Source organism: Globicephala melas, chromosome 3 (assembly GCF_963455315.2).
Source record: "Globicephala melas chromosome 3, mGloMel1.2, whole genome shotgun sequence".
In the NCBI taxonomy this organism is placed as follows: domain Eukaryota; kingdom Metazoa; phylum Chordata; class Mammalia; order Artiodactyla; family Delphinidae; genus Globicephala; species Globicephala melas.
This window is the reverse complement of record NC_083316.1, coordinates 125,076,579-125,103,937: the sequence shown is the minus strand read 5'-3', so window position 1 is coordinate 125,103,937 and position 27,359 is coordinate 125,076,579. Positions and strand designations below refer to the sequence as shown.

At 45.8% G+C, this 27,359-nt stretch overlaps 1 protein-coding gene and 1 long non-coding RNA gene across 3 annotated transcripts in view; one reads left to right on the top strand and one right to left on the bottom strand.

Annotated features, from left to right (window-relative positions):
- Window positions 1-15,240, bottom strand: part of AFAP1L1 (actin filament associated protein 1 like 1) — a 72,828-nt gene extending 57,588 nt beyond the window's left edge. For both annotated transcript variants that reach the window (XM_030847322.2, XM_030847323.2), the window contains exon 1: window positions 15,151-15,240. In XM_030847322.2, the coding sequence (XP_030703182.1) occupies window positions 15,151-15,166 (16 nt within the window). In that variant the 5' untranslated portion in view covers window positions 15,167-15,240. The remainder of the gene's footprint in view (window positions 1-15,150) is intronic.
- LOC115847468 (uncharacterized) overlaps window positions 1-27,359 on the top strand; it is a 115,177-nt gene that overhangs the window by 41,408 nt on the left and 46,410 nt on the right. Inside the window, exons 4-8 of the long non-coding RNA XR_009563487.1 lie at window positions 6,866-7,017; window positions 7,873-8,039; window positions 12,343-12,459; window positions 22,625-22,748; window positions 26,268-26,395. This is a non-coding gene — a long non-coding RNA (uncharacterized lncRNA). The remainder of the gene's footprint in view (window positions 1-6,865; window positions 7,018-7,872; window positions 8,040-12,342; window positions 12,460-22,624; window positions 22,749-26,267; window positions 26,396-27,359) is intronic.

The following is a 27,359-nucleotide window of genomic DNA, read 5'->3' as shown; positions in this document are numbered from 1 at the left end:
GCCTACCACTTTTATTTCTTTTTATAAATTAGGACTTCATGTGGACAAAACTTGGGTTAATCCTAATCCTTGCTTCATGAGACACTCATCATTGGTCCATGCATGCTCCACTTTTATTTAGTTATTTATTTATGTAATCAGTTATTTTTGCTAATGTAGTAAGTACCCACAAATCTACCATGCAAAGCAAAAGCCTGAATCCAGATGATATCATACATCTAACTATGATCCCATGCTTCTGCTTCCCCCTCCAACCTAACTGCCATCCTGAATGCTGTATTCAACACATCCTTGCTTTCCCTTGTAGATTGCAACTAGATATACCCATACAAAATTTTAGTTGCTTTAAACTTTATTAAAAGGGCATAATGCTGTAGGTAATCTTTTGTGACTTTTTTCTTTACCATGATACTGCTAAGGTTTATCCATAGCATTGCCTGTCACTGTGTTCATTCATTGTGCTATATGATATTCCACTGCGGGAAGATTCTCCATGACTAACACTCTGTGCCTATTACGTCATTTAATCTTTGCAACAACCCCACGTGGTAGGAGCTCTTCTTATCACAGTTTTACTGACAAGAAACTCTGAGCCCTAGAGAGTCTAAAGAACTTGCTGGAGGTCATAGGTGCCAGGTTTGCATCTTTCTGGCCCCCACTGTATGCTGTGTTTTGGTGTAGAGGAGAAAGCACAGGAACTAGAGCCAAAAGCCCTGGGCTCAAGGTCCAGCTCCACACTTACTGGCTGTGTGGCCTTGGGCAAGTTGCCTCATGCCTCTGAGCCTCAATTTCCTCAACATTGAAGTGGGGTGATGGTAACTGCCCTATCTACCTCTCAGGCCTGTTGTGAGACTCAAATCTTACAATGTCTGTGAAAAGTGACAGCACTCTGTAAACTGAAGTTTTGTAAATCAGTACATTGTGATTAATGATCTATGTGCCATCTGCTCCCCTCCCCACCAGTCAAACAAAAATAACCTGTGTAGGATTCAAGAGATGAGACTGAACAGCATCCCTATTCAGAAAGGCAAGGATTAGGTTGACAATCAGCCCACAGAAGTCTTAGTGTGATTCAAGAATCAGAAAATCGTCAGTAGAGGCCTCAGGCTGCACTAATGGGAACGGAGTATGTATTTATCTTTGTTCTGTTCAATGGAGTTTAAAAAAATATTACTTTTTTTTTTTTTTACTATTTCTTACCTATTTTCAATATCTGAGGCCCTACCCCATTACTCTTTGCTTGTGGTGTTTCCTCTGCATGGCTTGTTCTCCAACCACTATCCCCTATTAGCTGTGTGTCCCTGGGCAAATTACTTCACTTCTCTGTGTCACCTCATCTGCATAATGGGGATAATAACAATACCTACACCTTACAGGGCTGCCATGAAGATCCAGTGAGGTGTTATATGGACTGTTTAGAACAGTTCCTGACACATACAGAATTGACTATTGTTATTATTTAAAATCTCCCCTACTCCCCCGAGAGTGCCCACTTATGTTTTGACAATTGGTTTAGAGGCCACTTCCTCCAGGAGGCCCGTCCTGCCTTCCTGCACAGGTAAGGTCACCCTGTTATAGCCTCCAGAGCAGACAATTTGTTCATCTTCCTCCATTAAAGTGTGAACAGTGAGAGTAGAGATGATGCCTGATTTAATATCTGCCACCGCTGCCCAGTGCCCAGTACCGTAATGGGCACACAGCAGGTGCACTGCAGAGGGATTAACTAACAGCCTGAATTCAGAGGAACAACCACAGATGAAGGAGGGGGCTATTAATCCTGTCTATGACAACCATCTCCAAGAGCAGAAGGGCTCATGGGGATGGGGGAAGAGGGAAGGTGGGGCAGACTTGTTCTCTGGGGCTCTGGAGGGCGGTCCTGGAACAGTGGTGGCCGCTTAAGACCATATTATTAGGTTCACTGTATATAGGAACTCTCCAGAATTCTGAACTAAGAAGAGAGCCAGGTGGGCTAAGCCCAGGTGGACGGTGCCTTGGCAGGAATGTGGGGGTGTGTTAGTCAGTGGGTAACTGTGACACTGGGTGACTGGGGTGAGAAACATGCAGAATCACACCTGGGATTTGTCCTCCCTAGCCCAGCGACCCGAGGCAGGTGACGTCAGTTTTCTCATCTGTGAAGCAGAGGTAAGGAGAGCAGTCATGTCAGAAGGTTGTGGTGAGCAGAAAGGGAGATAATGTATGAAAAGTGTTAAGCTCTGTGCCAAGCACATATGAAACCTTTTGCAAAGGTTGGTTATTACTATTAATGTTGTTGCTGTTGCTAGTAATCACAGGGGATTCAGGCATTACCCAGAGGTTAGTCTAGACATTCTAGATGGGAGGCTAAATGTTAGGCTCAGAATGGCCACCCTGACTGCTGCCCAGGTGGAAGGTCCACCCTCTTCCCTCTCTTCCTTCCTTCGCCTTGCCTGCAAAAGCCTTCCAGTGGTAACCTTGGATTATGTTCTGGGCCAGGTCCCTGTGAATGCAGCCCACAGAGAGCCCAGCCACCCCGGGCAGGCTTTGGGAGATGCCTAGGGTGATTCCTGCCTCTAGGGCTGGGGGTGGGATCAAGAAAATGATGGTTGAAGGTCCTGGGAAAGAATGTCTTGAGTCTTAAAGAACCCCAGACAGATGTCTCCTTTGCTCTCCCATTAGATCAACAATTCTATACACTTAACTCTATTTGAAAATGGACAGAGTGTGAAGTTTTATGTTTCCCTGTTCTTAACTTAAACTTGAAGGTGAGTTAATCTTACACAATTTGCTGCTCACCTGCAGTATTTGCTGTAGTTCCTAACTGGTCTCTTCTCTTCAATCTCTCCCTTTCTACTCTGATGTGAGCTTTCATTGCCCCCAAATGGCAATACAGCATAACCCCCTCCTGCTTGTACCTTGTCAATAGCTCCCCAGGGCCCAGACACCAGTTTCCTTTGTGACTCAGATGATGAAAGATCTTCACATGCTCCCTGTACTCGCTGTGGTTTATCATCATTCCCTCTGTAATTCCATCCCTTCCCAGGATGGGCAGGCAAGAAGTGAAAGGGAAAGCATCAGAGAGAGAACTTGGAATCCATTCTGATTTTTTAAGAAAGGCGATCATTTGTAGACCTGTAGTTTAAGCATTAACTTTTTTTTTTAATTGTATGCTTCCTGCATGCTGAGTGCTTTTCTTGCACAAATCCAATTATTCTCCATAGTAGACAGGAGATTGTTATCTCCATTTTTAGTTGAAGAAACTGAGACTTGGGATTAAGTGGAAGAAGTAGAGCTGGGATTCAAACCCTGGCAACCTGACACTGCAGCCAGTGCACTCAGCTCCCACATCATGCTGCCTCTATTATTAGTTACCAATCACACTCTCAGTTATGGACCTGGATGATAAGGCCCTACTTGAGGCTCCATTTTACCTCTACCTGCTTCTCTGGGCTGTAAGCATGCTGACCATTTTGTGCCCTGAGCATGGCTTCTGTGCCTCTCTTCTTTCTACTCTGCCATTTTCTCCACCTGGAATGCTGTTCCCCCAGTGTTTCTGAGGTTCCTGGCTAGAAAGTGTCCCTTGAGTCTTCTGGGCCTTTATTTATTCTGTTTGATGGACACTGGCCAGATATGACCTCATGTCACAGGAATTGGTGACAGTCTTAGTTTCTCTGCCTCACTAGGAGATTTGGAGGTGCAGGGACCCTACGCTTCCCCTCTGTTACTCCTTAGAGCTACAGCTGATTGCTGGCTGGAGGTGAGGAAATGCGATTGGTCCCTCCAGCTTCCCAGCACACTCCTAGATCATTTTTCTTCTTGGTTCAAGTAAAGCTAAAATAAAATCCCCCTTGGTTTCATATCAGCTGGATCTGCTCTTTGCAAACCCTTCAACAAGAATGAGCAGGAAGAATAAATATTTATTCTACAAATGAATAAATCTGATTCCATCTTCAAAAGAAAGCCTAGTATAAATTATCATAATTTCTCGGTTCTAAGATTTCACTGATTTAAAGATATTTTATCTGCTAAATAATAGCTTTTTGGAAAAAAAATCAGAAAAATGAACAAATTAATATATCAAATTTAAGATACGTTCTGATTTAAAAAATATGTCTTGGTATCAATGAAATATTTTTTAAAATATGATCCAATTCAATTTTGATTTTTTTCTTTTGATTCTGGTGGTCTCAAAAAGAAGGCTCCAAGCCTTGACTAAATCACTGTGAAGCATGGGCAGGTGTCAGCCATGTCCCAGCCCTGAACCCCTGGGGGTTGCTGGGTCAACAAGGGCATGGCAGACCAATCATACACCAATGGCAGCCCTGAGGCCCCCAAGGCCAGTAGACAGGTTTTCTCCCCAGCAGATCTATGTCCATGCTCTGCTGACACCTCATGACCATGTTAGTGGTTCTGGGGAAAGCTGACTAGGAGTCCATCATGTGATCTTAGGCAAGACACCGCCGCTTGAGCCTCAGTTTTCCCAGTTGTAAAGTGAGAGGCATAAGGTTAGATAGGCGGTTTTCAAATGTTCTTCAGATGGAGCTTTGGGATCTGGGAGGCTTCTTTAGGGGCTGCCTTGGGAGTAGGAAGATGGAATGGACTGTACTCAGTATTTTCATTCCCACTTCCCCCAGAGCAAGTCTTTGCTTAAGATTTTGTTTGCAAAAAGTAGTTTGAAAAACACTGGTAAATGGCATTCTGGGGTCTTTCCAACATTAGTCTTGAATATATACTCTTGTATGATCTAAGGGCAGTGCTTCATTTCTCAGCCTGGACACACCCTCAGAATCCTTCTCACCACAGACACTCCCAGACTCACTGCAGTTTAATCAAGGGGTTGGCAAGCTTTTTGTGTAAAGGACCAGATAGTAGCTACTTTAGGCTTTTCAGGCCACATGTGGGCGGGGCCTCTGTTGCACTCAATAGCAAGAAAGCAGCCATAGACAATACATAATGAATGCCCATGGCTGTGTGCCAATAAAACTTTATTTAAAAAAGACGTGGTGGACTGGATTTGGTCTACCAGCTGAGGTGTGCTGATACCTGGGCTATAATAAATACTTCAGCCTGACAGGTGAAGAAATTGAAGCCCAAGGAGGGGATTCAAGGAACTGGATTTGGTTGGAACCCCCGTCCCCCGGACAGCGAGCATGCTTCCACCACTCCACACTGCTCACTTAGCCATGACCCTTACCCTGATTTGGATTGTGGGCATCTGAGATTACATGGTTGAGGGAATGGTGCCTGGAAAAGACATGTGCCCCACTTCTCCCTCTCAGGATATCAGTTTTCTCCTAGGTTCTTAGAGGGCTATAAAAAGCCTCTGAGCTTGCCTCCTGTGGGACGTGCTGTCGGTAAATTCCCCAGAGCTGGAATGACTGCAATGTGGTGCCACATTCTGCCCCCTCTGCAGCCTGACAGCTGTGCAGGGAGAAGAATCAGGCCTGGCAGGCTCTGCCTCTCCACTCCCACTTGGGGTGTGGCTGGGATTCCCCAAGTGGAATTTTAGATGGAGGACAAACCCTGCCTGGGCCCTCCTGGGGCAGGCTCTTTGCCAGTTCCAGGAGGATGAGTGTTTCTTGAATTCTAAACACCAAAACTCCAAGGGCCACAGTGGGAAGAGTGTAAAGGGTAAGAAACAAAAATCTCACACCAGCTGCCTGGCCATACCATTCATTGATGGAGGGTGTCTATCCTGGAATTGTTTAGATCCCCTTTCCCTCCCATGCTTCCCACCTTGAAATCTTTACCTAGTAAGTCCTTGTGGCTTATCTGGCAAGTCCTTCACATAATTGACCTGGGAATGCCCCTCTCCACTGGAGAAGCAATGGTAAAGAATTTACGTTTGGAGGTGGGCAGGGCTGAGTGAATAAATCGACCTAAGCCTCAGTTTCTTCATCTGTAAAATGGCGATATTTTAAAAAATACATATACAACACATTTTAAAGTAGGTGTTGAAAATAAATTACAGTAAATAAACTTAAAATGCATCAGATGTCAAAGTCATGATGAATATTCCCATCGAATTCTGTTGGGAGGTGGTGGTGGTGAGACTGCAGGGCTCAGGGAAGATAAATATCACAAATGTATCCAAAACTTCAAATTACCTATGCATTCACACACTGACATGGGCCACAAACATGCCTTCACAAGAACTGTACTTATTAGTCTATCACAGAACCAGATTTTGCCATAAACTACAAAATTTTTAATACCAAGTTGTATTTATATCTTTATAATTGATATACATGTCCTAGCCGTGATTTTAGAAAATAAAAGCTGTACTCTGTACAGACACTGTCCATTCACAACTGCTGGCAACATTTTTGGATGGCATTTCTCCCCCAGTAAAATTAATGGCATATTTTATGTACATGAAAGTCAAACTGCACCAACTTCATGATTGTTGAGAGAATTAAATGGCTCAATGTCCATATGTAAACTGCCTGACTCATGGTGAGCGCCCAGTTGGCTATTATTAAACATCTTCTATGTGCTAGACACTGGAACTGAGATGTAGGGACAGTCTCAGAGCACAGGTTCATATACACACAGAGGAGGCATTTAAGTTAGTACAATACAGTCTTCTAAAAGCTGAGACTGAGGAGCGTGGTGCTAACCCAAAGTCAGTGGGAAGGTCGAGGGAGGATGTGGCAGGTAGTTTTCATGGAGATGATGCTGGGTGGTCTCTTTCAGGGAGAGGGAATAGCAGAGTCATCTTTTTGAACCTCAGTTTTTACATCTGTCCAATGGGGAGAATGTCTCAGCTGACCCCTTCACAAGGCTTTTGCCAGAGTTAAGAAAAGAAGAGAAACTCAAGGCTGAAAGGGTTCCAGAGAAAGGATTTTAGTGGTCAATTCTCTGTTTGAATATCCCTGCTATTACACAGGTTCCTTCTGGCCCAGAGTGACCCCCCTGTGGACGACTGCCGAGTGAGAGCATCCATGATTACCAGAGGTTGCCCAAGCTCCAAAGGAAGAACTCCGTGATCAACACCCCTGACACTACGTGGAAATGGACACGACTGATGAATGTGAAAAGGTTTCTAGAACTTAAAAGCTTTATAAAAATGTATGTACTGATATTGCAGAAGTGAGTGGCTGAGCCAGCGCTAGGATGTGGGATTTCTGCTTCTGTGTCCAGATCCATTCCCCAGCTGGCCCTGTGTGCTGGCACATTTATTGGAGGTTTGTCTTCTCAGGCTAGAGTTCACAGACCCTGGGAGTCCATGGCAGAGGGCAGGGTGGGGTTAGGGAAGAAACCCCGAGAAAAATACAGTGTGTCTCTGGAAGTCCACTGCACAAAGATTTTTTGGGGGTGTTTGTTCAGTTATGTTATGGACGATAATAGAAATTTGTTTGACTTTAGATCAAATGAGACATTTCAAGCTTTTGGAAGACACTTTGGGTAACAGACCCAAACCCTAGAGTTTCACTTGGTTGAAAAGTGTGAAAGGCAGTGCTAGAGCAAGTAATGGAATCAAGCAAGGTGTTTGAGCAAGGACAAGGGTTATGATAAACCAGTGCACTAGAACAGTGAGCATATCAGACTCACCTGAAGCTTTGCAAGAAGTACACATTCCCAAACCTCACTCCAGACCCACTGATCAGACCTCTGGGGGTATAGTTTCAGTAGGCTCCCTAGGAGATGATTCTGGGCCCAGCTGGATTCGAGAACCACTGCTTTAGACAATAGAGAGTGGTCCTGAAGGGAGGTTAGACATGCAAGAGTAGAAACAGGAAGCTCCTGTAGGAGATGACAGGATATAGGAGAAGAAGCCATCCAGAATACGTTTTTCAGTAACAGTCCACAGAATTAGGGGTGTGATTGCAAAAACGATGAAAGCAAAGGAAACGATGAATAATGACGAAGTCTGTGTTTCTGTCCCCAAAATAGGAATCATTGAAATGGAAAATCCTGGAGCTGAAAGTGGCCGTATCCAGCTCTACTCTGTGAATTTTGTATTTTTTCTTTTATTTATTCATCATCTCAACAGACATGTTTTGCGAATATACTACATGCAAATTACTACATTGGGTGCTAGGAAAAGAACTGTGAACGAGGTAAGAAGGACCCTGCCCTCACAGAGCTCACATTAACAGCTAATTCATTCCCATGATTAATCATAACTGCAAAGATGGTAACCAATGAGATGTACAGAGTGCTAGGGTTACCTGTAATGGGGGATGTAGCTTGGGAGACAGGGAAAGATTGTCTTGAGGAAGTAATGTTTGAGCAGATCACTAAGGATGAGCGGGAAGGAGTTAACCTGGTGAAGGTACAAAGGCCAGTGTGAGGAGAGCCCATAGTAAGAGATGGGCAGGGGCCCAAAGTGAGTTGGTGACAGGCAGGGTGGGTCCTTGAGGGCCACCACCAGGACTGTAGTCTATATCTTAAGAACAATGAGAAACCGTTAAAGAGGTTAAGTACAATCAGATCTACAGCTTTAAGTAACTGTCTTTAATTGCATCCTCTTCTTCCCAAATTCTATCCACAAGCATAGATAATTCGTAAGTCCCATTAAAAGCTATGATATATTGCACATTTGAATAAAAGATGAATGCTTCAGGGCTTCCCTGGTGGCGTAGTGGTTGAGAGTCCGCCTGCCGATGCAGGGGACATGGGTTCGTGCCCTGGTCCGGGAAGATCCCACATGCCGCGAAGCGGCTGGGCCCGTGAGCCATGGCCGCTGAGCCTGCGCGTCCGGAGCCTGTGCTCCGCAACGGGAGAGGCCACAACAGTGAGAGGCCCGCGTACCGCAAAAAAAAAAAAAAGATGAATGCTTCAGGTTGAAGTATATACTCCTACAAGTCCTGTTCTGTATAGTTTGCAAAAGGGTCATGCCTATAGAAACCTCTTGAATTGAGTGACAGTTGTTTTAACTTATATATTACTGTGATCCCTATTACTGTGATAGGAGCCACTCTGGGGCTCCCTGATCTGTGGCCACTCAGCCTCTGCTTCATTATGTTCCTGGGCACCTCCTACTCTGTCATTGAATAGCTCTTTTCATTTGTATGCTTCTCCCAGATTGTGCCCCAGTTGGTCTGTGTTTAACGTCTTGTATAGCCTTCTGGAGAGTCTTTCTATTACCTCTTCTACAGGACAGCTAGTTTGAGAACTGATCTCATGTACCCCCTTCAAATTTAGTCTTATTCACAAACAGCCCCATTTCCTTCAATAGCTCCTCACGTGATTGTGTTGTTAACAGAAAAAGAGAAACAGGAAGGGTGATCTGATTTGGTGGTGAATAAGATGAGTTCAAAATTGGGTCACTTGGAGGTTGAGTTGACTTCCAAATGGAAACTTCCACAGGCAGGAGCCAGTGCAGGAGAGTGGAGCTCAACTCATGGCTGAAAATGGACATTAAGAGTAGACGTCATAATGGGGCTTGGTTGTCTACAGGTGTGAGTTTAGAGAGAGGGCTGAGGTGGTGGAGAGAGAGGGGCAAGAGCCATCAAAGAAGAAAAAGTGAGCTAGAGAAAAGATGGGAAATAACAGTTAGTAAGCACTTATCATGGGCCAGGTGCTGGGTGCTGGGCAAATATTACCACATTGCAGTCTCCCAATTTTGGGTGTCATTATTCCTGCTTTTCAGACTAGCAGAATAAGACTTAGTTGGGTCACTTGCCTTAGGGCAAGAGAAGCCCAGAGGCTATGAGCACCTATAACAGTGGGATTGGAGGTGGGAGAAGGAGAGGCAGAAAAGCCTTCTGGCAGAGGGATGGAGCAGTGGTTAACCTAGGTTTATCAGATTGCAAAATTCATGCTTTCTCCATCTTTGCAAATAGGAGAATCCATTTAGAAAAGCGTAGAGGGTCAGAGCTACAGAGAGGCCCAGAAGATGGGACTGGGAAGGGTGAAAAATTAGACAAAATGGAAGCCGTTTGTGACCCTTAGATGTGGGCTTTCAGCAGAAGGTGTGACTGGAAGTGAGACTGCAGGGAGGGAAAGAAGTGTGTGGGAAGAAACAGGAAGCTGCTGTTGGTGTGTATGGTAGTGGGGTTTTATTTTTCTGTTCAATTGCAAGGTTTTTGCAGAAGGGTAAGAAGGGTATGAGAAGCTAATGGTATCCAAAAACAGGGTTGTTTTTCCGAACCAAACATCAGAATGAAATAATGATAGGCTCTTGGCAGAGAGTGGAGAGGGAAGAACTTACTCGGCAGGGTACTCACCCATGTGAGAAGTGGGGTTTGAAACTGATAGTTGAGGGAGAGGCAGAATAAACCCTGTGTGGGACAAGGCAGTGGAAGTGATGTCTAGTGCCAGCAGAAGCCTCTTCAGGGAAGAGAGTAAGGTTAAATCCTATACATACAACCATTGCAGAGTGTGGCTAAAATCCAAGTAATTATATTTGATAAATGTAACATCTATCATCTACTGAATGTTTCCTAAGTGCTACCTTACATGCATTATCTTTTCCCATGACACTCCAAATGAAATGAAACTGACATTCAGAGAAATTAAGTAATTTATCCAATTCATACAAGATCATACAGCTAGGAAGTCGTGGTCAAAGCCTAAATTTGTCCATTCTCTGAATGACTCAGCTCTACTGAGTCTCCAGGCCAACAAAGATGACCTTATGGAACATGTTTGGAGGGAAAACATGAATATGGGTGCATGTTCCTTTTGGAAGAACAGTAATTGATAGGAGTAGAGAATGAACTCAGATGTCAGGGAAGAGGTATGGGAATTCACAGCCTTGGGGACAGATGTTGGGCAATGAGTCATGGATGGGAGCTCATCATAGGAATGGCTATGGGCTACTTGGCCAATGGAAGCCACAGATAGGGAAGATGTGGCTTCCGTAATATAGATTTCAAAGCTGGTCCAACAAAGGCAAGACACGAGTAGGTTCTTCTAGCATCTCTTAAATAATAAAAATATCACTTAATGAAAAGCAGAGCTTCAGATTATGTCTTGAGTTGCCCAGGAGACAATATGATCTCCCAGAGAATATAATTCAGCAGAAGAAACTCCCATCTTGGGTTGAATGCAACTAGTTGAAAAAGAACTAGTTGTAAAGTAGAAAGGAAAGGAAATTTGGGGAAATTGATTGTTTCATATGAGCTAGGCATATCAGATACAACCTTGGACATTAAGAAGGTGTATTAAAAATTAGAGAAAATTTAGACCAAAGGCTTTAAAGCAAAGAACTCGAGAAGACTAGAAAGTTCACAAAAGCAAAAAGACACAACCATAGTCAGCAGGCAGGAATAAATAGAATAAATAAGAGAAAATAGACACATTGGCCTTATATATTAATATTTTGTCAGTCACTCAGAAACTCTCATCAAATGGTTCAGTTATTGCACGTCAGAGATGGATTTCCGAGAGACACGCACCATGAAGGAGCTCCACGGATACAGAAATTATGACATGGTCCCTGTCTTTGAGTTGTATACAGAGTTGTCTAGCCCAGTTCTTAAAAAGGAGTAGGGACTCAAAAAGTGTCCTCAGAGTCAGACCAGCTTGGGGCCAATAGAATTTTATTATGTTGAATCTGATTAACAAAAGACTGTAATTATTACAATAGCCAGCATTTATTGTTGGTTCTCATATGCTAGGCATTATTTGAAGTATTTTCCATATACTTAATATTTATAACAACCCCAAGAAGTAGACATCATCAGTGTCCATATTTTATCCTCATTAGAAGATAAAGAGTTAAGTTACTGGTCCTGTAGAAGGTGGTGGCCATAATCATTAGTCTGTAGTGAAGGTGGTATCTTCACCAATGGCTGATTCTCTTTGAATGATATTCATGAATTGGGAAGTCCTGCTGGAAGGAATTTCATTATAATGTAAGTGGTTTCTGTGTCTGTTACTATATGAATCCTGCTTTACTCATGGGAAGACACATATCCTGTTAGACTAGAAATCCTACTTCCCAGGTTTGTTTTCATTCTCAAGTCAGTTGACTTTGATGACGAGCTTCTATGCTGTAATTGCTACTGAAGATCTGAACAGTATAGTTGTGGTGTAATGGAGGTGCCTGGACCTGCAGCAGGAAGATTTGGCATCCAAGCCCTACTCTAGAGGCAGCCAGCAGCAAGCTTAAGATCAGGACTTTGGTTCAAACCCAGCTCTGTCTCTCACATGGCAAGTGACTGTATAAGTTAAAGTCAGTGATCTAATCCTGCTGTTACGGACTGAATTGTGTCCCCCACCCCCCCACCCCAATCCATACATTGAAGCCCTAACCCCCAGTGTGACTGCATTTGGAGATAGGACCTTTAAGGAGGTAATTAAGGTTAAATGAGGTCATAAAGGTGGGCCCTAATCTAACAGGACTGATGCCCTTCCAAGAAGAGGAAGAGACACCAGAGATCTCTCTCTCTTTTTCTCTCTCTCTGTGCACAGGGAAGAGGCCATGTGAGGACACAGTGAGAAGGCAGCCATATACAAGCCTAGAAGAGAGGCTTCACCAGAAATCAACCCAGATGGCACCTTGATCTTGGACTTCTAGCTTCCTGAACTGTAAGGATATAATTTGTTGTTTGAGCCACCCAGTCTGTGGTATTTTGTTATGGCAGCCCTAGCTGACTAATACACTGCTAAGCCTGCTTTCCTGTGAGGTAGGGATTAATGACAGTACCTAGTCATAGCCCCATCCCATCGCTTTTTCCAAGAGAAGCCATGTAAAAAGCTGAGCATGTTGCCTGGCTCATGATAAGACCTTGATGATTTCAGTTGTTACTGTTATTAATAGTGAAGTGTGGTTTCCTTCCCTGGGCATGACAGTCCCACTCCCCACGTGGTCGGTATGGGGCTGAAATGAGACCTGTGCTTCTTAAAATTTCCCTGGCAAAAGAAGAGAGTGCTCACACCCTCCTGGGGATATGGGCACAAGAAGGAATTTCCACTGGAATGATCTGTGAAGTCTCTCACATTTTATCTTAAAAACCCACACAGATTTTGCATTATAGTTCATATATAGTTTTAATTCATACAGTGTTTGCAGTAGTTTCTCAGGGTAGACAGCTGAGGATCTAGACACATGACCTGATCCTGTGTGCCTCATCCACTTCACTCGCATTTGCGCAGGCCTTTGCAAGTCACAAAGAATTGTTCTGATGTGAGGATTTTGTGGTATGTATTTTTAAAAATCAGCATTACAATTAATCAACTTGGGATACACTATAAAGTGTGTTTCATATTACTAATGAACTACTTGAACCACTGTTAGTGAGCTCCTACTGTGTGCCAGGCATTGGTGTCAGCAGGGTGACTACTCAGATCCACTCCCAACCTTCCGGAAGCTTACATTCTGGCAGGGTAGGTCGACACCAAACACATAGTCGGATAACTAACTCTTAGAGTAATGGCACATCGTGACAAGGGCTATGAAGGAGAAGGAAAGTAGGCTAGGAAAGCCCGTAGCGGGGAGAAGGTCAGAGCCCTAGAGCATTCTGAGTACTAATAGATTCCCGGGAAGTCTGGCTTCCTAGGAAGAGTGGTCTGGAAGCAGCCTTCTTGAGTGAGGCATCAGTTATTAAGCATTTTAAACTGAGTGAATTATTATCACTCATGGTCTGTCAAAGCTCTGGGTGGTCTGTTTTCCACAGCTCCAGGTAGGCTAGTTATGGGGATTTTGTACTGGGGACAGGGTGGTATTTGGCAACTTTTGGGGTGTGATGGGGTGAAGGGCAGTGCTCTTTGCTTTAAATGTACAATGTGGGAAATGGGGATGGGGGACTGAGGAATATTAGCGGTGCCTCTTCTCTCTTTTCTTTTTCCTCCCTGGCGAGTGCGTCTGCTCTTTGCAGACTTGTCCAGGAGTCAGTTAACAGGTGAGAACTGCTTTACAAATCACAGCCTTGGTCCCCAAAGAGCCAAACAGAAGCCCCCCTCCATTTTTTGCCTGCCCTTCCAGCTCCTAATAGAGGGTGGATGCAGCATTTTGTGTGTTGGAGATGGGGTGGGTGGGGAAGTTGTCCCCAGCACCTTGACCTGGAAGTCTGGGGTCCCCTGTAGCCCTCTGAACTCTGGCTTTACCCATAACAGGGGTGCAGGGAGGGTACCCCGACACCTGCTCTTCTTCTCATCCCTGCCCCCACTGCCCTTCCTAATTGCTTCCACACCCCTGGCCACTCCTTTTTTTCCCCTTGGAGGCCTTAGCACAGCAAACAGGCAGATGGAGGAAGGGTATAAGATTATTGTAGGGAAGGGGAGGAATTTTCCATTAATAATAATAATAATAACAAGAATAATAATGCTTCTCATGTTGGCACAGCACTCCAGTTTACCAAGTGCATTCACACCTGTGATCTCCTTGGATTCCAGAGGTGGGAAGTTATGACACTGGTGTTCTGGTTGTCAGCCTTTGACACTGCCCCCATGTTCAAGCAGGCCACCTTTTTTACAGACATGAGCCCATTGAGGTGTCCAGGCCTTTACTTAAGCACAGGCCCCAATGAATGCCCCCCATAAATGCCCTCTCTTTGCTCCTGTCAATTGCAGTTTCAACAAGCCCCCACCATGTCTGTGAAACTTTATCAAATACTCTCGTCTCCTGAAAAAGAGTCCAAGCAAAAAAGGGTCTCAGAGACCATGTGGTCTAACCTCGTCACTAGCCCAGAGAGAAAAAGGGTAGGTTAAGGTCACGCAGCTTGTCAGGAACAGAGCCAGGGCTCGGACACCCATGTGCCACCCACACACACTCCTGCAGCTCCTCCTCCCGATACCCTGGGTAGCTGCACACCTCGTCTCCTGGGGCTTCTCAGCGTGCGAACAGTAGGGGCTTCACATGTCCGGCGGTTTTCAAGAGTGTGACTCGTTAGCCCTATTTTACTTTCGGTGGGGGTTGGGGGGAGGTGGGATGGGGTCCGAGGAGCTCGCCGTCCTCAGGAATCCTGTGGGGCATTCTTTTATGAAGTTAAGACTCCAAGTGTATGAAAACGTTGGTTTCACAAACAGGAGGCGACTCAGCTCCGGGACGAGTCCCTAACACACGAGTCCCTAACAGACCCCTAGCTGCCCTGGCCCAGGAGGCACCTGTACCCACAGCGCCCGGCCTTCGACCCCCCCTACCCGCTCCACGCGCCCACGCGCCCACGCTTCTCACCCCGGCTCCACCGCCCGTCTCTCCCTTCTCCTCTCTGGCCTCTAGATCGTTCAGTTTTCCCCTCCCCACCAAGCAACAAGTGTGGGCACCACTTTTCTTCTTACCGCGGCTTCGGTCCATGGCGCCAGCGATCGATCGCGCGGAGCAGGGCGCGGTGCCTCCGGCGGGGCCGGCGGCTGCGGGCGTGCGGCGCTCTCCAGTCCCGCCCGCTGGAGCGCCCTCCGCGCGTCCCCTCCCCCGACAGGATGCTCGCCCAGCGCCTCCGCCCGCCCTCGCCTGCCCCTGCACGCCGCTCCCGGAATAGACCCGGAGCCCGCCTCGCCCCCTGGGCCGCGGTGTCCCTGGTCCCGCACACGCTCCGCGCCACGCCCTGCCTTTCGCAAGTCCTCATGCCCCTCCGTGAGGGGCTAGAGGACCCACATCCCAGTTCACACGCTTTCTTTCGTACCCGCGCCCGTGCTTCCCACCCCCGTCCAGACCAAGGCGTTGTTCAGCTCTGCTTGCATTACGCTAGTGACGAGGGGCTTACTACTGCACTTCCCAGCCCGGTCCATTTTCAGATTGTACAGACTGTTAGAACCTGTTTTTCAACAGTGGAATCAAAATCTCTTTGCCTGCAGCTGCCACCCATTTCCTGGCTTTTGGTTTATCTTCTCCATTAAACAGGTCTTTCCTGGGCACCTTCTAGTGCGAGACAGTGGACCAAACTCTATGCTGGTACAGTGTCAATAATGGTGTAAAAGAGGAGTGAAGTAATAAAGATCTTTAAAAAATAAAACCACCTAGGAAAAGGAGAGAAAGAGAGGATTGCTAAAAGGTGGGCAATGGCTTGGGACACATCCAACTTTCGAGGTTCCCTGTGCACTAAAACGTGAAGAATGCCAACACGGAGTGATAAAAATTGTGGAAATGAACACTTTTTTAGCATACAAATGCAGTGCAATGTTACGTGTGCTCTTCCCAAAATAATTACAGGATGTAGAAAAAATATTGCTATGGCCAGTGTGGTCAGGAATGGGATTTAAGTTTAAAGTTGTATGAAGAATGTCAACATCTTTCATCCTATTAGTGTGTCTCTGTGAAAGTAGGTCCGAACCGTTTATAGATAATATGAAATGTCTAAATTTAAGACCCTTCATAAAGTGAAGTCCAGGCCTAGTTCTCCTTCTAGACACTCCTCCTCCCCAAGATAGGCCAGGTCACAGTTTGAAGTTTTGGCTAGGCCACTCCTTTACTTAGAACATTCTGGCATTGGGACCATCTTGTGCAAAGGCACAAGGGAGGACTTGGGAAAAAGCATCCTGCGTTTTCCTGGCCTGGGACTATTTCCTCCGTTGCTTTGATGGGCAAGTTGAAATTAGCCCTGGCTTCGCCAGATTGCATCAGTAGTTTGTTTAGTATATGTGTGTATGAGCACAGAGGAAATACGGTGTAGTGAAAAAACAGCGGGATTGGAGTCTGAAAACTTGTGTGTGATCGCTTGCTCTTCTAATTACTAAGTGTACAACTTTAAGCCTTTGAGGTTTGCTTGCTCATCTGTGCTGTGGGAAACCTCATACTGACCTCATAAGGCTGTTAGGAGGGCAAATGAAATGATGGTACAAACCCACTTTGTAATCCTTAAATAGCTGTGAGCCGTTATTGTTTGCCAATTCCTCTTTGTTCCTGCCCACTTTTCCAATTTGAAAAGGTCAGTTTAAATTCTAAAGCAGACAACCAACGATTTACAAGTGGGTTAACTTCTAAAAGTTCACTGTTTGAATTCTGAAACACTTGGAAACAAGTCTATAAATTGTAGTCAAGTTTCCAGGCTAGCCCATTTATACTTTAAAAAGCATAATATTTCACTTGAAGTAAATTTTAAAAATATGTAAAACATAACTGTTGCAAGAACAGATGGAGGCTTAGAACTTTTAGAAACTTTAAGAAACTTTCAGACTCTGGATGTTTAGAAGAGAATTGGAACAGAAAAATCAAAAAAGCTAAAGGGAATTTATATGCACCTATGGAAGAATTTTTGGAGTGGAATTAACTGAGCTGTGGTCTAGGAAAGATGTAAAAATGGGATTAACTGAGCTGTGGTCTAGGAAAGATGTAAAAATGGGAGAACACAGTCTGTGCACAGTTTTCCTAAGGATTAACAAAAAGAAGTCACTCTGAAGGTGTAGTGGTTCTGGTTTAATAATTACCCATAATGCCCACTAGGTGGCACTGTTGACTAAATTGACTACAGCTTGGTTGCTGTTAGGAAACTGGGTGAGGTGGATGAGGAGGCTGTGGGTTTGGGACAAGGAATAACTATATATTTTTTTCTGTACTTTTCCTTTACTTAGGCCTATAGTCACCATAAAAACTATCCCCACTTTTCATCAGTCCACTTAGGAACATTTGTTACATTCTGTGCCAATTTCTATTGGGAGAACTAATGCTAAGTAGAAATGATCTCCATCCTTAAGGAGCCTACAATCTAGTAGAGGAGATAAATATGTACAAAATAATTTAATTAAAAATTATTATGTGAAAAGTGCCAGAGGAGAGATAAAGTGTTCTTGGAATTCATTCAGACAAAGCAAGAATATCTTACTGATCATGGAGACAGTAATGGATGACAGACACTTGGGTGAGCCTGCAATGAGAAGATAACGTTACAGGCAGCGAAAACAGTGAGAGCAAAGACATAGAGATAGAAAACTGCAGGATGTGTCTGTAAAGAAGTTTGGTCTGGCTAGATTGTAGGGTATCAGGTGGGAAGTGCTGGAATGAGAATGGGGATGGAAGTTGTGGATGCCAATGCCTGGTTTCTCCTCCCTTTTCCACTTCCCTGTATGAATGCAATTCTCTGGAAAGGATTTTTAGGATCTGCCTCATATCTTCCCTTTTCTTATTGTTGTACTAAGTTTTCTAGGTTTGCCTGGTACTTGTCTAAAGGAGTCTGTGCGGAGAGCTCCAGCTCTGTAAAAAGATATCAAATTTGGTCCCAGTGAACAATTCCAGGAAAAAAGCTTTCAGCTCCCACATGCTCCTAGTCTTGTGAAAACAAATGATACTCCCCAGTCTCATTCTTAGCTTATCAGGTGCAACTGGGAAGCCCTGGGAAAGAAAAATTTGGAGGCTAAATGTTCTTTGTCCTAGTGAGAGAAGCATACTTTAGCCTTCTAACCTGTCACTTTGCCTCCAGGTCTGCTTCCATCGTGGCTGCTACAGTGACGGTTCCATGGTTCCAATCAGATCCCCCTTAAAAATACTTGATGGCTCTCCTTTGCCCTCAATGTAGAGTTCAAATTCCTTACTATAGTATTTGGGGTGCCTTCCTCACTAAGCTCCAACCCGCCATTCCTCAGAGCAGACAAGCAGTGATCTCAGGAGACCCTGGGAAGAGTAAGAAAAAACATCGATTGGGGACTCAGATCTGGGTTCTTGAACTGACTCTGTTACTGTGTCACTCTCAGTTCTTCCACTGGGTCATCAATGCATAATTTCCTACTTAGGTCTCTCCTTACCTCTTCATGGCCCCCCAGATTGCAAGTGCTATGAGAGTGGGTGCTGTGTCTTACTTGTTGCGAGGTCCCTAGGGCCTAGCACAGTGCCCGGAACCTAGTAAGTAGTAGCAAGTATTGTGGGGTGAGTCAGTGAATAAATGCTCAAGGACTCAACGAGGTTTCTATTAATGCAGGTATTTTTGGGGTGGTCTCCTTTATCCTCTGGGATTGTTTATTTGCTTATCTATTTGCAGAGGAAAATGAGATTGCAATGATGTGTTCTGGGAGCAATGCCTCTGTGTTTCCCAGCCCCACTGCCTGCTGCTGCGGACATGCAGCCCAACCCATGGGGCTTCTTCTTGGCTCAGGGCCCTGCTCCCAAACTCCTTTGTGCAGGGTGAGCCCCAGAGCCCCTTGCTCGAGTGTCTGCCCAATGCTGGTCGCTGGATGAAAACCTCTCTTTTTCCACTCAGCACAATGTCCCCATTATAGCCCCTATCCAGGGAAATGACACATGCCTGCTGGTCCACCCTGGGCCCCGGAAAGCAGATAGAGATCTGAGTGGCGGCTGCTGGGAGAAGGAGAGTTTCATGGCTGGATGAAAACCTCTCCTTTTGTTGTACCTTCAGGTTTCGGTTCCAAGGCACCTGGCTCCTACCTGCACCCAGGCCACAGGTTCACCTTCAACTGTCACAGAGCCCGGAGCACTGTTGTGTCTGGAGGAAAAGGAGCTTTTATTCTTGTGCCCCAATGCTGCACATCCCTTCCCCTCAGGTCCTTCCTCAAGAAAAGAGCACTCTTGGCTCCTTAAGTGAGGCTCACAGGCCGAAGTGCCCACAGGACCAGTCAGGGGAGGTCTTTGTGTGAGCTGACCACCTGGCAAAGCAGAGCACTCTTGTTCCAGCTGAAAGGCCAGGAGCCAGCAACTCAGGGAAGTGTGGCCAGGGGGAATATGGGCCTGGAGTGGCCAGATCTTAAGACTTTTCAGAACAACCCAGGAGTCCAGATTTCAGCTTTTGATTTTAAAATGTTGGTAACTAAGTTCAACTGTTTTAAAACATTGCAAGCGCCAACTAAAATACCCCTGTGGGCTTAAGCTGGCATACAGCCTATGCCTTTGGAACCCTGAGAAAAACTGTGGGTCCATGAAGACTTCTAGAGAGTCTGTCCAGCTGGGTGCCTCTACCTGGGAGCCAAGGTGATACCCAACCCTTAACACTGCAGCAGGGACTAACTCTCTTTTGTCTTTTTTTTTTTACGATACACGGGCCTCTCACTGTTGTGGCCTCTCCTGTTGCGGAGCACAGGCTCCAGACGCGCAGACCCAGCGACCATGGCTCATGGGCCCAGCCGCTCCGCGGCATGTGGGATCTTCCCGGACCGGGGCACGAACCCGTGTCCCCTGCATCGGCAGGCGGACTCCCAACCACTGTGCCACTAGGGAAGCCCCCAAGGGACGAACTCTCTTTTGAAAGGCTGTGCTGCATTCTCCCTGTTCGTTTCTAGGCTGCAGGCTGACGCCAGGGTGCAGAGTCCAAAGCGAATTTCTTAAACCTGGAACTAGAAAAACTTTAGAGCTGAGAGGAGCCTGAGAGATAAGCCAGTCTGATTGCTTCGTTTGTCCGATGAGGAAACTGAGGCCAAGAGAGGGGAAGAAAGCTTGCCTGAAATCACACAAGATCTTAGAGACAGAACCGGGAGTGGTGTCCAGGGCGCTAGACTTGATGTCAGGTTCTGCCACATACAGCTGTGAAACCTTGAATGAATTACTTATCAAAGGCTCAACCATGAATGAATTACTTATCAAGTGCTCAATTTCCTCATCTGTAAAATGAGGATGAAAGTTGTACCCAGAGGATTAAGTGAGATCTGTAAAGTGCTTAGTGTAAAAATGCAAGTTATTGTAATCAAGTGGGTTTCCTCTGGAGACATTGTCAGATGCTTATGGAAATACTAAGGAACACTGAAATCTCAGCCACACATCCAGGCTGCCCCCTGCAGGGAGTTTTGTGTAAACCAGACCATTGGAAATGTGATAGATTCTGCCAGCTTCCTCCTTCCCTGTAGGAACATCTGATACCCTTAGATACGAGGACTATGGAGCTTCTAGCTCCTGTTACCCACAGAGCCTGAGAAGGGGTGGCATTTTGTAGGTATATTTTAAAAAATTAAGTAGTGCTGTTATTTTGTCAGAAGGACAAATTGACAGTTTCTCCTGATCCAGGTGGGCAAGACTCTCTGTGCTAGGCAGTCCCATTTCTCTTGTATGACAATGAATTCTTTATCTACAAGAGAGCTTTGGGAGCAAACAAGGCTTTTGGTGCAGGCCCTACAAGCACTTTCTATGACTGACCGAGGCACATTTTGACCTCTTCACATGTGCTCACTAGGCTTCCCTAGTGAGTCCCATGGCCCGTCGGTGGCTCTGGCGGGGACAGATGCCTGCACTACTAAAACTGGGATCGCGTGATCTCCCTCACACAGAGAGCGAAGCTGACAATATTAATTCACCCTGGGGGCCACTGTGTTTGTCACAGCTGTGTTAGTGGCAAGTGACATAATCACAACTCAAACCAGCTAAAACCAAAAAGGCAATTTATTAGCTCAGAAGGTAACCGGGGATTTGAAGGGTGAAGTTGGATTTAAGGTAAGCTTAGATCCAGGAACACAAACAGAGTGGTTACTTTCTTTCCATCTCCTGACTCCACCCTCCTCTGTTTAGTCTTCAGGTGGTGTCTCAATCTGTAGCAAGGAAGGCCACAAGGCTCCAGGCCTGCACACCTTTACTGGTGGAAATTAAGGTGAGAAAGGCTTGCCTTTCATCCTGTAGTTCCAGCACCGGCCCAGAGGGGGCACTGATTGGGTGAAGCACCTGATCTAAGAATGGGGGACATGATGAGCAAACACACCTCCCCTGCAGCCAGGTGCTCTGCCTGAAGCACATCATTCAGTCCTTACCAGCTAATGAAATAAGTGCTGTTATTCCTGTTTTGCAAGTCTAATTTCATGTGGTGTATTAGTTTGCTAGGGTTGTTGTAACAAAATACCACAGACTGGACTTCCCTGGTGGTGCAGTGGTTAAGAATCTGCCTGCCAATGCAGGGGGCATGGGTTCGATTCCTGGTCCAGGAAGATCCCACATGCCACGGAGCATCTAAGCCCGTGCACCACAACTACTGAGCCTGCGCTCTAGAGCCTGTGTGCCACAACTGCTGAGCCTGCGCTCTAGAGCTCGCAAGCCACAACTACTGAAGCCCGCACACCTAGAGCCCGCGCTCTGCAACAAGAGAAGCCACTGCAATGAGAAGCCTGTGCACCACAATGAAGGGTAGCCCCCACTCGCCGCAACTAGAGAAAGCCTGCACACAGCAATGAAGACCCAATGCAGCCAAAAATAAAACAAACAAAAAAAACCCCCCAAAACATATTAGTACCACAGACTGGGTGGCTTAAACAATGGAAATTTATTTTCTCCTGGTTCTAGAGACTGGAAGTCCACAAGCCAGGTGTTAGCAGAGTTGGTTTCCTCTGTGGCTTCTGTCTTTGGCTTGCAGATGGTAGCCTTCCTGCTGCCTCATCTCCTGGTCTTTCCTCTGTGCACCTACATCCCTGGCGTCTCTCCCTGTGTCCTACGCTCCTCTTCTTATAAGGATATCAGTCAAATTGGAATAGGGCTCATCCTCACAGCCTCATTTTAACTTATCACCTCTTTAAAGGCCCTGTCTCAAATACAGCCACATTCTGAGGAAATGGGGGTTAGGGCTTCAACATATGAATTTGGGGGGGACACAGTTTAGCCCATAACCCTTCCTAGTAAATGGTGAGCCTGAGATTTGTACTCAGAGAGGCTGAGTCTAGCCATGGTGCTGTCATGTTTCTGCCACAGCTCAGGGTAGTGCCCACATAGGCAAAGTGTTTACAACCCAGACCAGCAGCGGGAGGGATGGTATTCAATGAAAACCTTAGCAAACAGGAAGTCCCTGGTGGAATATGAGAGTTTTGGCTCCCTGGGTTGGCTGGGGCTGACCAGGTCCTGCCTGATTGTCAAAGTACTTGTGTTTTCTTTTCCCTGAAGCATCTTCAGTTTGTTTTCCTTTAGCTTCTCGAAGACCAGTCCTCGTGAAGAAAGTGAGGGAATACTCATCCTTACTTCCCTCCCACTTCTGTCAGAGGGAACAATATTTCCCAAAGTGTGGAATTCAGACTAGTGCTGAATATGTAAGGTAAGTGTAGATGTGACTCAGGCCAACATATTTGAAGAGTTATGAATTTATTTGAATTTGCATTAACAGCATAAAATCGGTCCTTATTTGATATTGATAAACGGAAGAGTTAGGAACGAGTCAATTGAAAGAAAAGTATCACATAAATAGCATTATGTAAATAAATAATCTGATGAAACTTGTAGAGGTGGTGTTTGAGTGACTGAAATTTGGGAAACACTAGGATAGTTTACCCCCGAGGAGGAAACCCTTTTGGTCATGGGCATAGATGTCCACCTTACTTTTTTGACCTGATTTATCTGTACACTTGGCCCTTATTTGCCCTGAGGACTAGCCATGGGGGCAACTGCAGGCCTTTGGTGTCTCTGCCCGTGCACCTGTGCCAATCACATTGGAGGCCAGGTGAAGAGGCAAGTGGACGCTTGGGTGATAGTGAGACGCCAGCCCTTGTCGTCATGGCTTCTGGGTTTTATTTATTTAGAGTCTTGCTCTAGGGCTTCTAAATAGCTTGGCAGTGGCCCACAGCTCTGTATGTAAAAGCAGGTATTTATCACTGTGAGATCAAGAGTTTTGGCAACTTGAAGTCTGATGTGGAATAAAGTATTTAAAATTTAGAGGGCTTCCCTGGTGGCGCAGTGGTTGAGAGTCCGCCTGCCGATGCAGGGAACACGGGTTCGTGCCCCGATCCGGGAAGATCCCACATGCCGTGGAGTGGCTGGGCCTGTGAGCCATGGCCGCTGAGCCTGCGCGTCCGGAGCCTGTGCTCCGCAACAGGAGAGGCCACAACAGTGAGAGGCCCGCATACCGGAAAAAAAAAAAAAAAAAAAAATTTAATTACACATGGGGCATTAACAGAATTGGCATAACTCTGCAAACTCAATTCATAATCTCTGAATTTTAGCCGTGCTTTGTTACCCTTAAATTCCAAGCCCTTCTGCTCTACATTTGGCTCTGTTCAGTGACCAGCTGCAGCTGCTGACACCGTCCACAGCCAGATCCCATGTTTCCACACCAGGTGCCTTGTGAGGACGAGCAGCTCTGGATGCAGGAGAACTGGCTGCTTGTCCTGATCTGCTCAAATGCTCAGTGGGCCTGTTCTGTGGCTGCAAAATGCAACCATTGTATTGGTTTTAAGCTCTAACCTTCTGTGATTTCTGTGGCCCTCCAGGTTGTGTTCTGCTTTATTAACATAAGGTTGCCCTCCAGTGTCCAGAGAGGTCATGTGCACAGGTAAAGGGATCCCTTCTAGAACTTCAGAGAGTCAGACACAAAATGTTGTTATGTCTGTCCAAAAAAAGAAAGATGGTTTATAGCAGCAATTCTCAAACTTCACTGTGTGTGAATCACCTGGGAGTCTTATTAAAATATGGGTTCGGGGCTTCCCTGGTGGCGCAGTGGTCGAGAGTCTGCCTGCCGACGCAGGGGACACGGGTTCGTGCCCCGGTCCGGGAAGATCCCACATGCCGCGGAGCGGCTGGGCCCGTGAGCCATGGCCGCTGAGCCTGCGCGTCCGGAGCCTGTGCTCCGCAACGGGAGAGACCACAGCAGTGAGAGGCCCGTGTACCGCAAAAAAAAAAAAAAAAGGGAAAATGGGTTCGGACTGAGTAGGTTGAGAGGGAGCCTGAGATTCTACATTCCTCACAAGCTCCCTGGTGACTCCAGTGCTGCTGGTTGGGGACCACACTTTGAGTGGCTAGACTTAGAGCAATTCTCCCCTGCTTCTGGTAGGTTAACAACCATAGTGCGAGCCAGACAGTCTCCACGAAGCCTGCATGAATGAGAAGTGTCCTCCCATTCCCCCTGCATGTTCTGGTCTCTGCCTGCCTTCCCACCTCTTGTTATGTCACTCTCCCCTTCCTTTGCTTTGCCCCAATGCATTTTAGTTCCTCAGGTACATCAAGCTTTTACTCATCTCAGTGCCTTTGCATACGCTGTTCTCTGTGCCCAGAATGCTCCCATCCCCACTTTTCCCTTGGTACTTTGTTGTCATCCTTCAGTAAGGGCATGAAGTGAGTTTCTTTCTGCTCCTCTTTTTTGGTGCCCTATTTGTGTCTCTGTGGCAGTTAACTTTGTGAGCCATCTCTTTTTCTGTTTACTTATTTACAATCTGTTTCCTCTTTTAGACCAGAGCTACATGAGAGCTCACACCTGCCTTGCACACACAGTTGTATCCTCAGTGCTCCTGCTTCACAGCAGATGCTCAATAAGTAAATATTTGCTGGGCCTGTGTGTAGCCAGGGAGCAGCGGAACATTCTTGAGTCTACTTTTGCAAATTTGAGCCACCTGTTTCAAGGGGCTGTGGTGGGGATGATACTAGAAGAATCATAGAATGAAAGGTCAGAAAAGGAGCTCCCTTTAAGCCACATCTCATCATCAGAGATGTCAAAATGTGAAAAAAGTATATATCTTAGAATGGATGAAATAAAGTAAGTGTAACGTTTCTTAAACAGTTATGTCAAAATTTGCAACATTAAATTAAACAAAGAACTTCATAGGACTTTTGGCAATGTGCTTGTGATTCTCTGAGGGGAGGGACAGTGGCTGTGGCCAAGACTCTGATTCATTTACCCAGTGGCCATTCCCTGTCTGCCCCATTTCTCTTCTTTGCCAATGGGGCACCTGCCTCCAACTATTGAGGCTGAAAATGCCAATTACTCAATTTCCCATCTGTTTTTGTAGCAAGGGCATGAGCCTCTTCCGCAGTTCTGCCAGCAGAACCTGCAGAGAAGCCTACTGAGGACTTCTGGGAAGGTTTTTCTGCTTAAAAGAGACACTCAAAGGGAAATTTCTTTCCTGTTTTTCGATGTGATTGTGTGAGGACATGATGCCTAGAGCCACAGCAGGCTCTTGTAAACCTGAGGAGTCACACCTGAGAATGGTGGAGGGGAGCAATGGAAAGAACCTGGGCAAGGATGGAATAAAGAGGTGCCAAGAATCTGGGCTCCCGACAGCATCACTGAGCTGCTCAATCACTGAGCTGCTGAATCGACTAGCCCTGCACCTTGGACCTCTCTCTGGTTGTGGAAGATGATATGTGTTCTCCTTGTTTAAGCCACTTTTTTTTTTTTTTTTTTTTTTGCGTTACACGGGCCTCTCACTGGCGTGGCCACTCCCATTGCGGAGCACAGGCTCCGGACGCGCAGACTCAGCGGCCACGGCCCACGGGCCCAGCCGCTCCGTGGCATGTGGGATCTTCCCGGACCGGGGCACAAACCCATGTCCCCTGCATCGGCAGCGGACTCTCAACCACTGTGCCACCAGGGAAGCCCTAAGACACTTTTTTTTTTTTTTGCGGTACGCGGGCCTCTCACGGTTGTGACCTCTCCCGTTGCGGAGCACAGGCTCCGGACGCGCAGGCTCAGCGGCCATGGCCCACGGGCCCAGCCGCTCCGCGGCATGTGGGATCTTCCCGGACCGGGACACAAATCCGTGTCCCCTCCATCGGCAGGCGGACACTCAACCACTGCGCCACCAGGGAAGCCCCTAAGCCACTTTTAAGAGGCACTCTTTACTTGCAGCTGAAAGCATCCTGACCGATAAGAGTGGTTAAACTGGTTTCTTCAGTCAGTGAGGAGGGAATTGGCTCCTGGCTCCACCACAGGAATTATATGCCCTCTTCAAAGCTGCTTCCTCCTCTGAGACGCAGGTAAGAAGAATGGCTACCTCTTGGGTTGTTACAGAGGCTTAAACGAGATGATGGGTGGAAAATTCTCAGCACAGAACTTGGCACATTGTCGGTACTTAATAATGAGGAACGGTTATTATTACTATTATTTTAAAATTGAAGTATAGTTGGTTTACAATTTTGTGTTAGTTTTGTGTATACAGCAAAGTGATTCAGTTACATATATATGTATTATTTTTTATTCAGATTATTTTTCATTATAGGTTATTACAAGATATTGAATATTGTTCCCTGTGTCATACAGTAAATCTTTGTTGCTTATCTATTTTGTATAGAATAGTGTGTGTCTGTTAATCCCAAACTCCTAATTTATCCTTCCCCCCGACTCCCTTTCCGTTTTGGTAACCATAGCTTGTTTTTTATGTCTGTGACTCTGTTTCTGATTTGTAAACAGATTCATTTGTATTATTTTCTATATTCCATATATAAGTGATATCATATAATATTTGCTTTCTCTGTCTGACTTCACTTATTGTGATATTCTCTAGGTCCATCCATGTTGCTGCAAATGGGCAATATTTCATTCTTTTTTATAACTGAGTAATATTCCATTGTATATATATACCACATCTTCTTTATCCATTCATCTGTTGATGGACATTTAAGTTGTTTCCATGTCTTGACGATTGTTCATAATGCTGCAGTGAACATTGGGGTGCATGTATCTTTTCGAATTAGGAGTTAGGGTTTTGTGTTTTTTGCATGTATGCCCAGAAGTGGGATTGCTGGATCATATGGTAGCTCTATTTTTAATTTTTTTTCTACTTTTAGTTTTTTAAGGAACCTTCATGCTGTTTGTTCTCCATAGTGACTGCACCAATTTACATTCCCACCAACAGTGAAGGAGGGTTCCCTTTTTTCCACATCCTGTCCAACATTTATTATTTACAGACATTAAAAAATTTTTTTTAATTTATTCATTTAT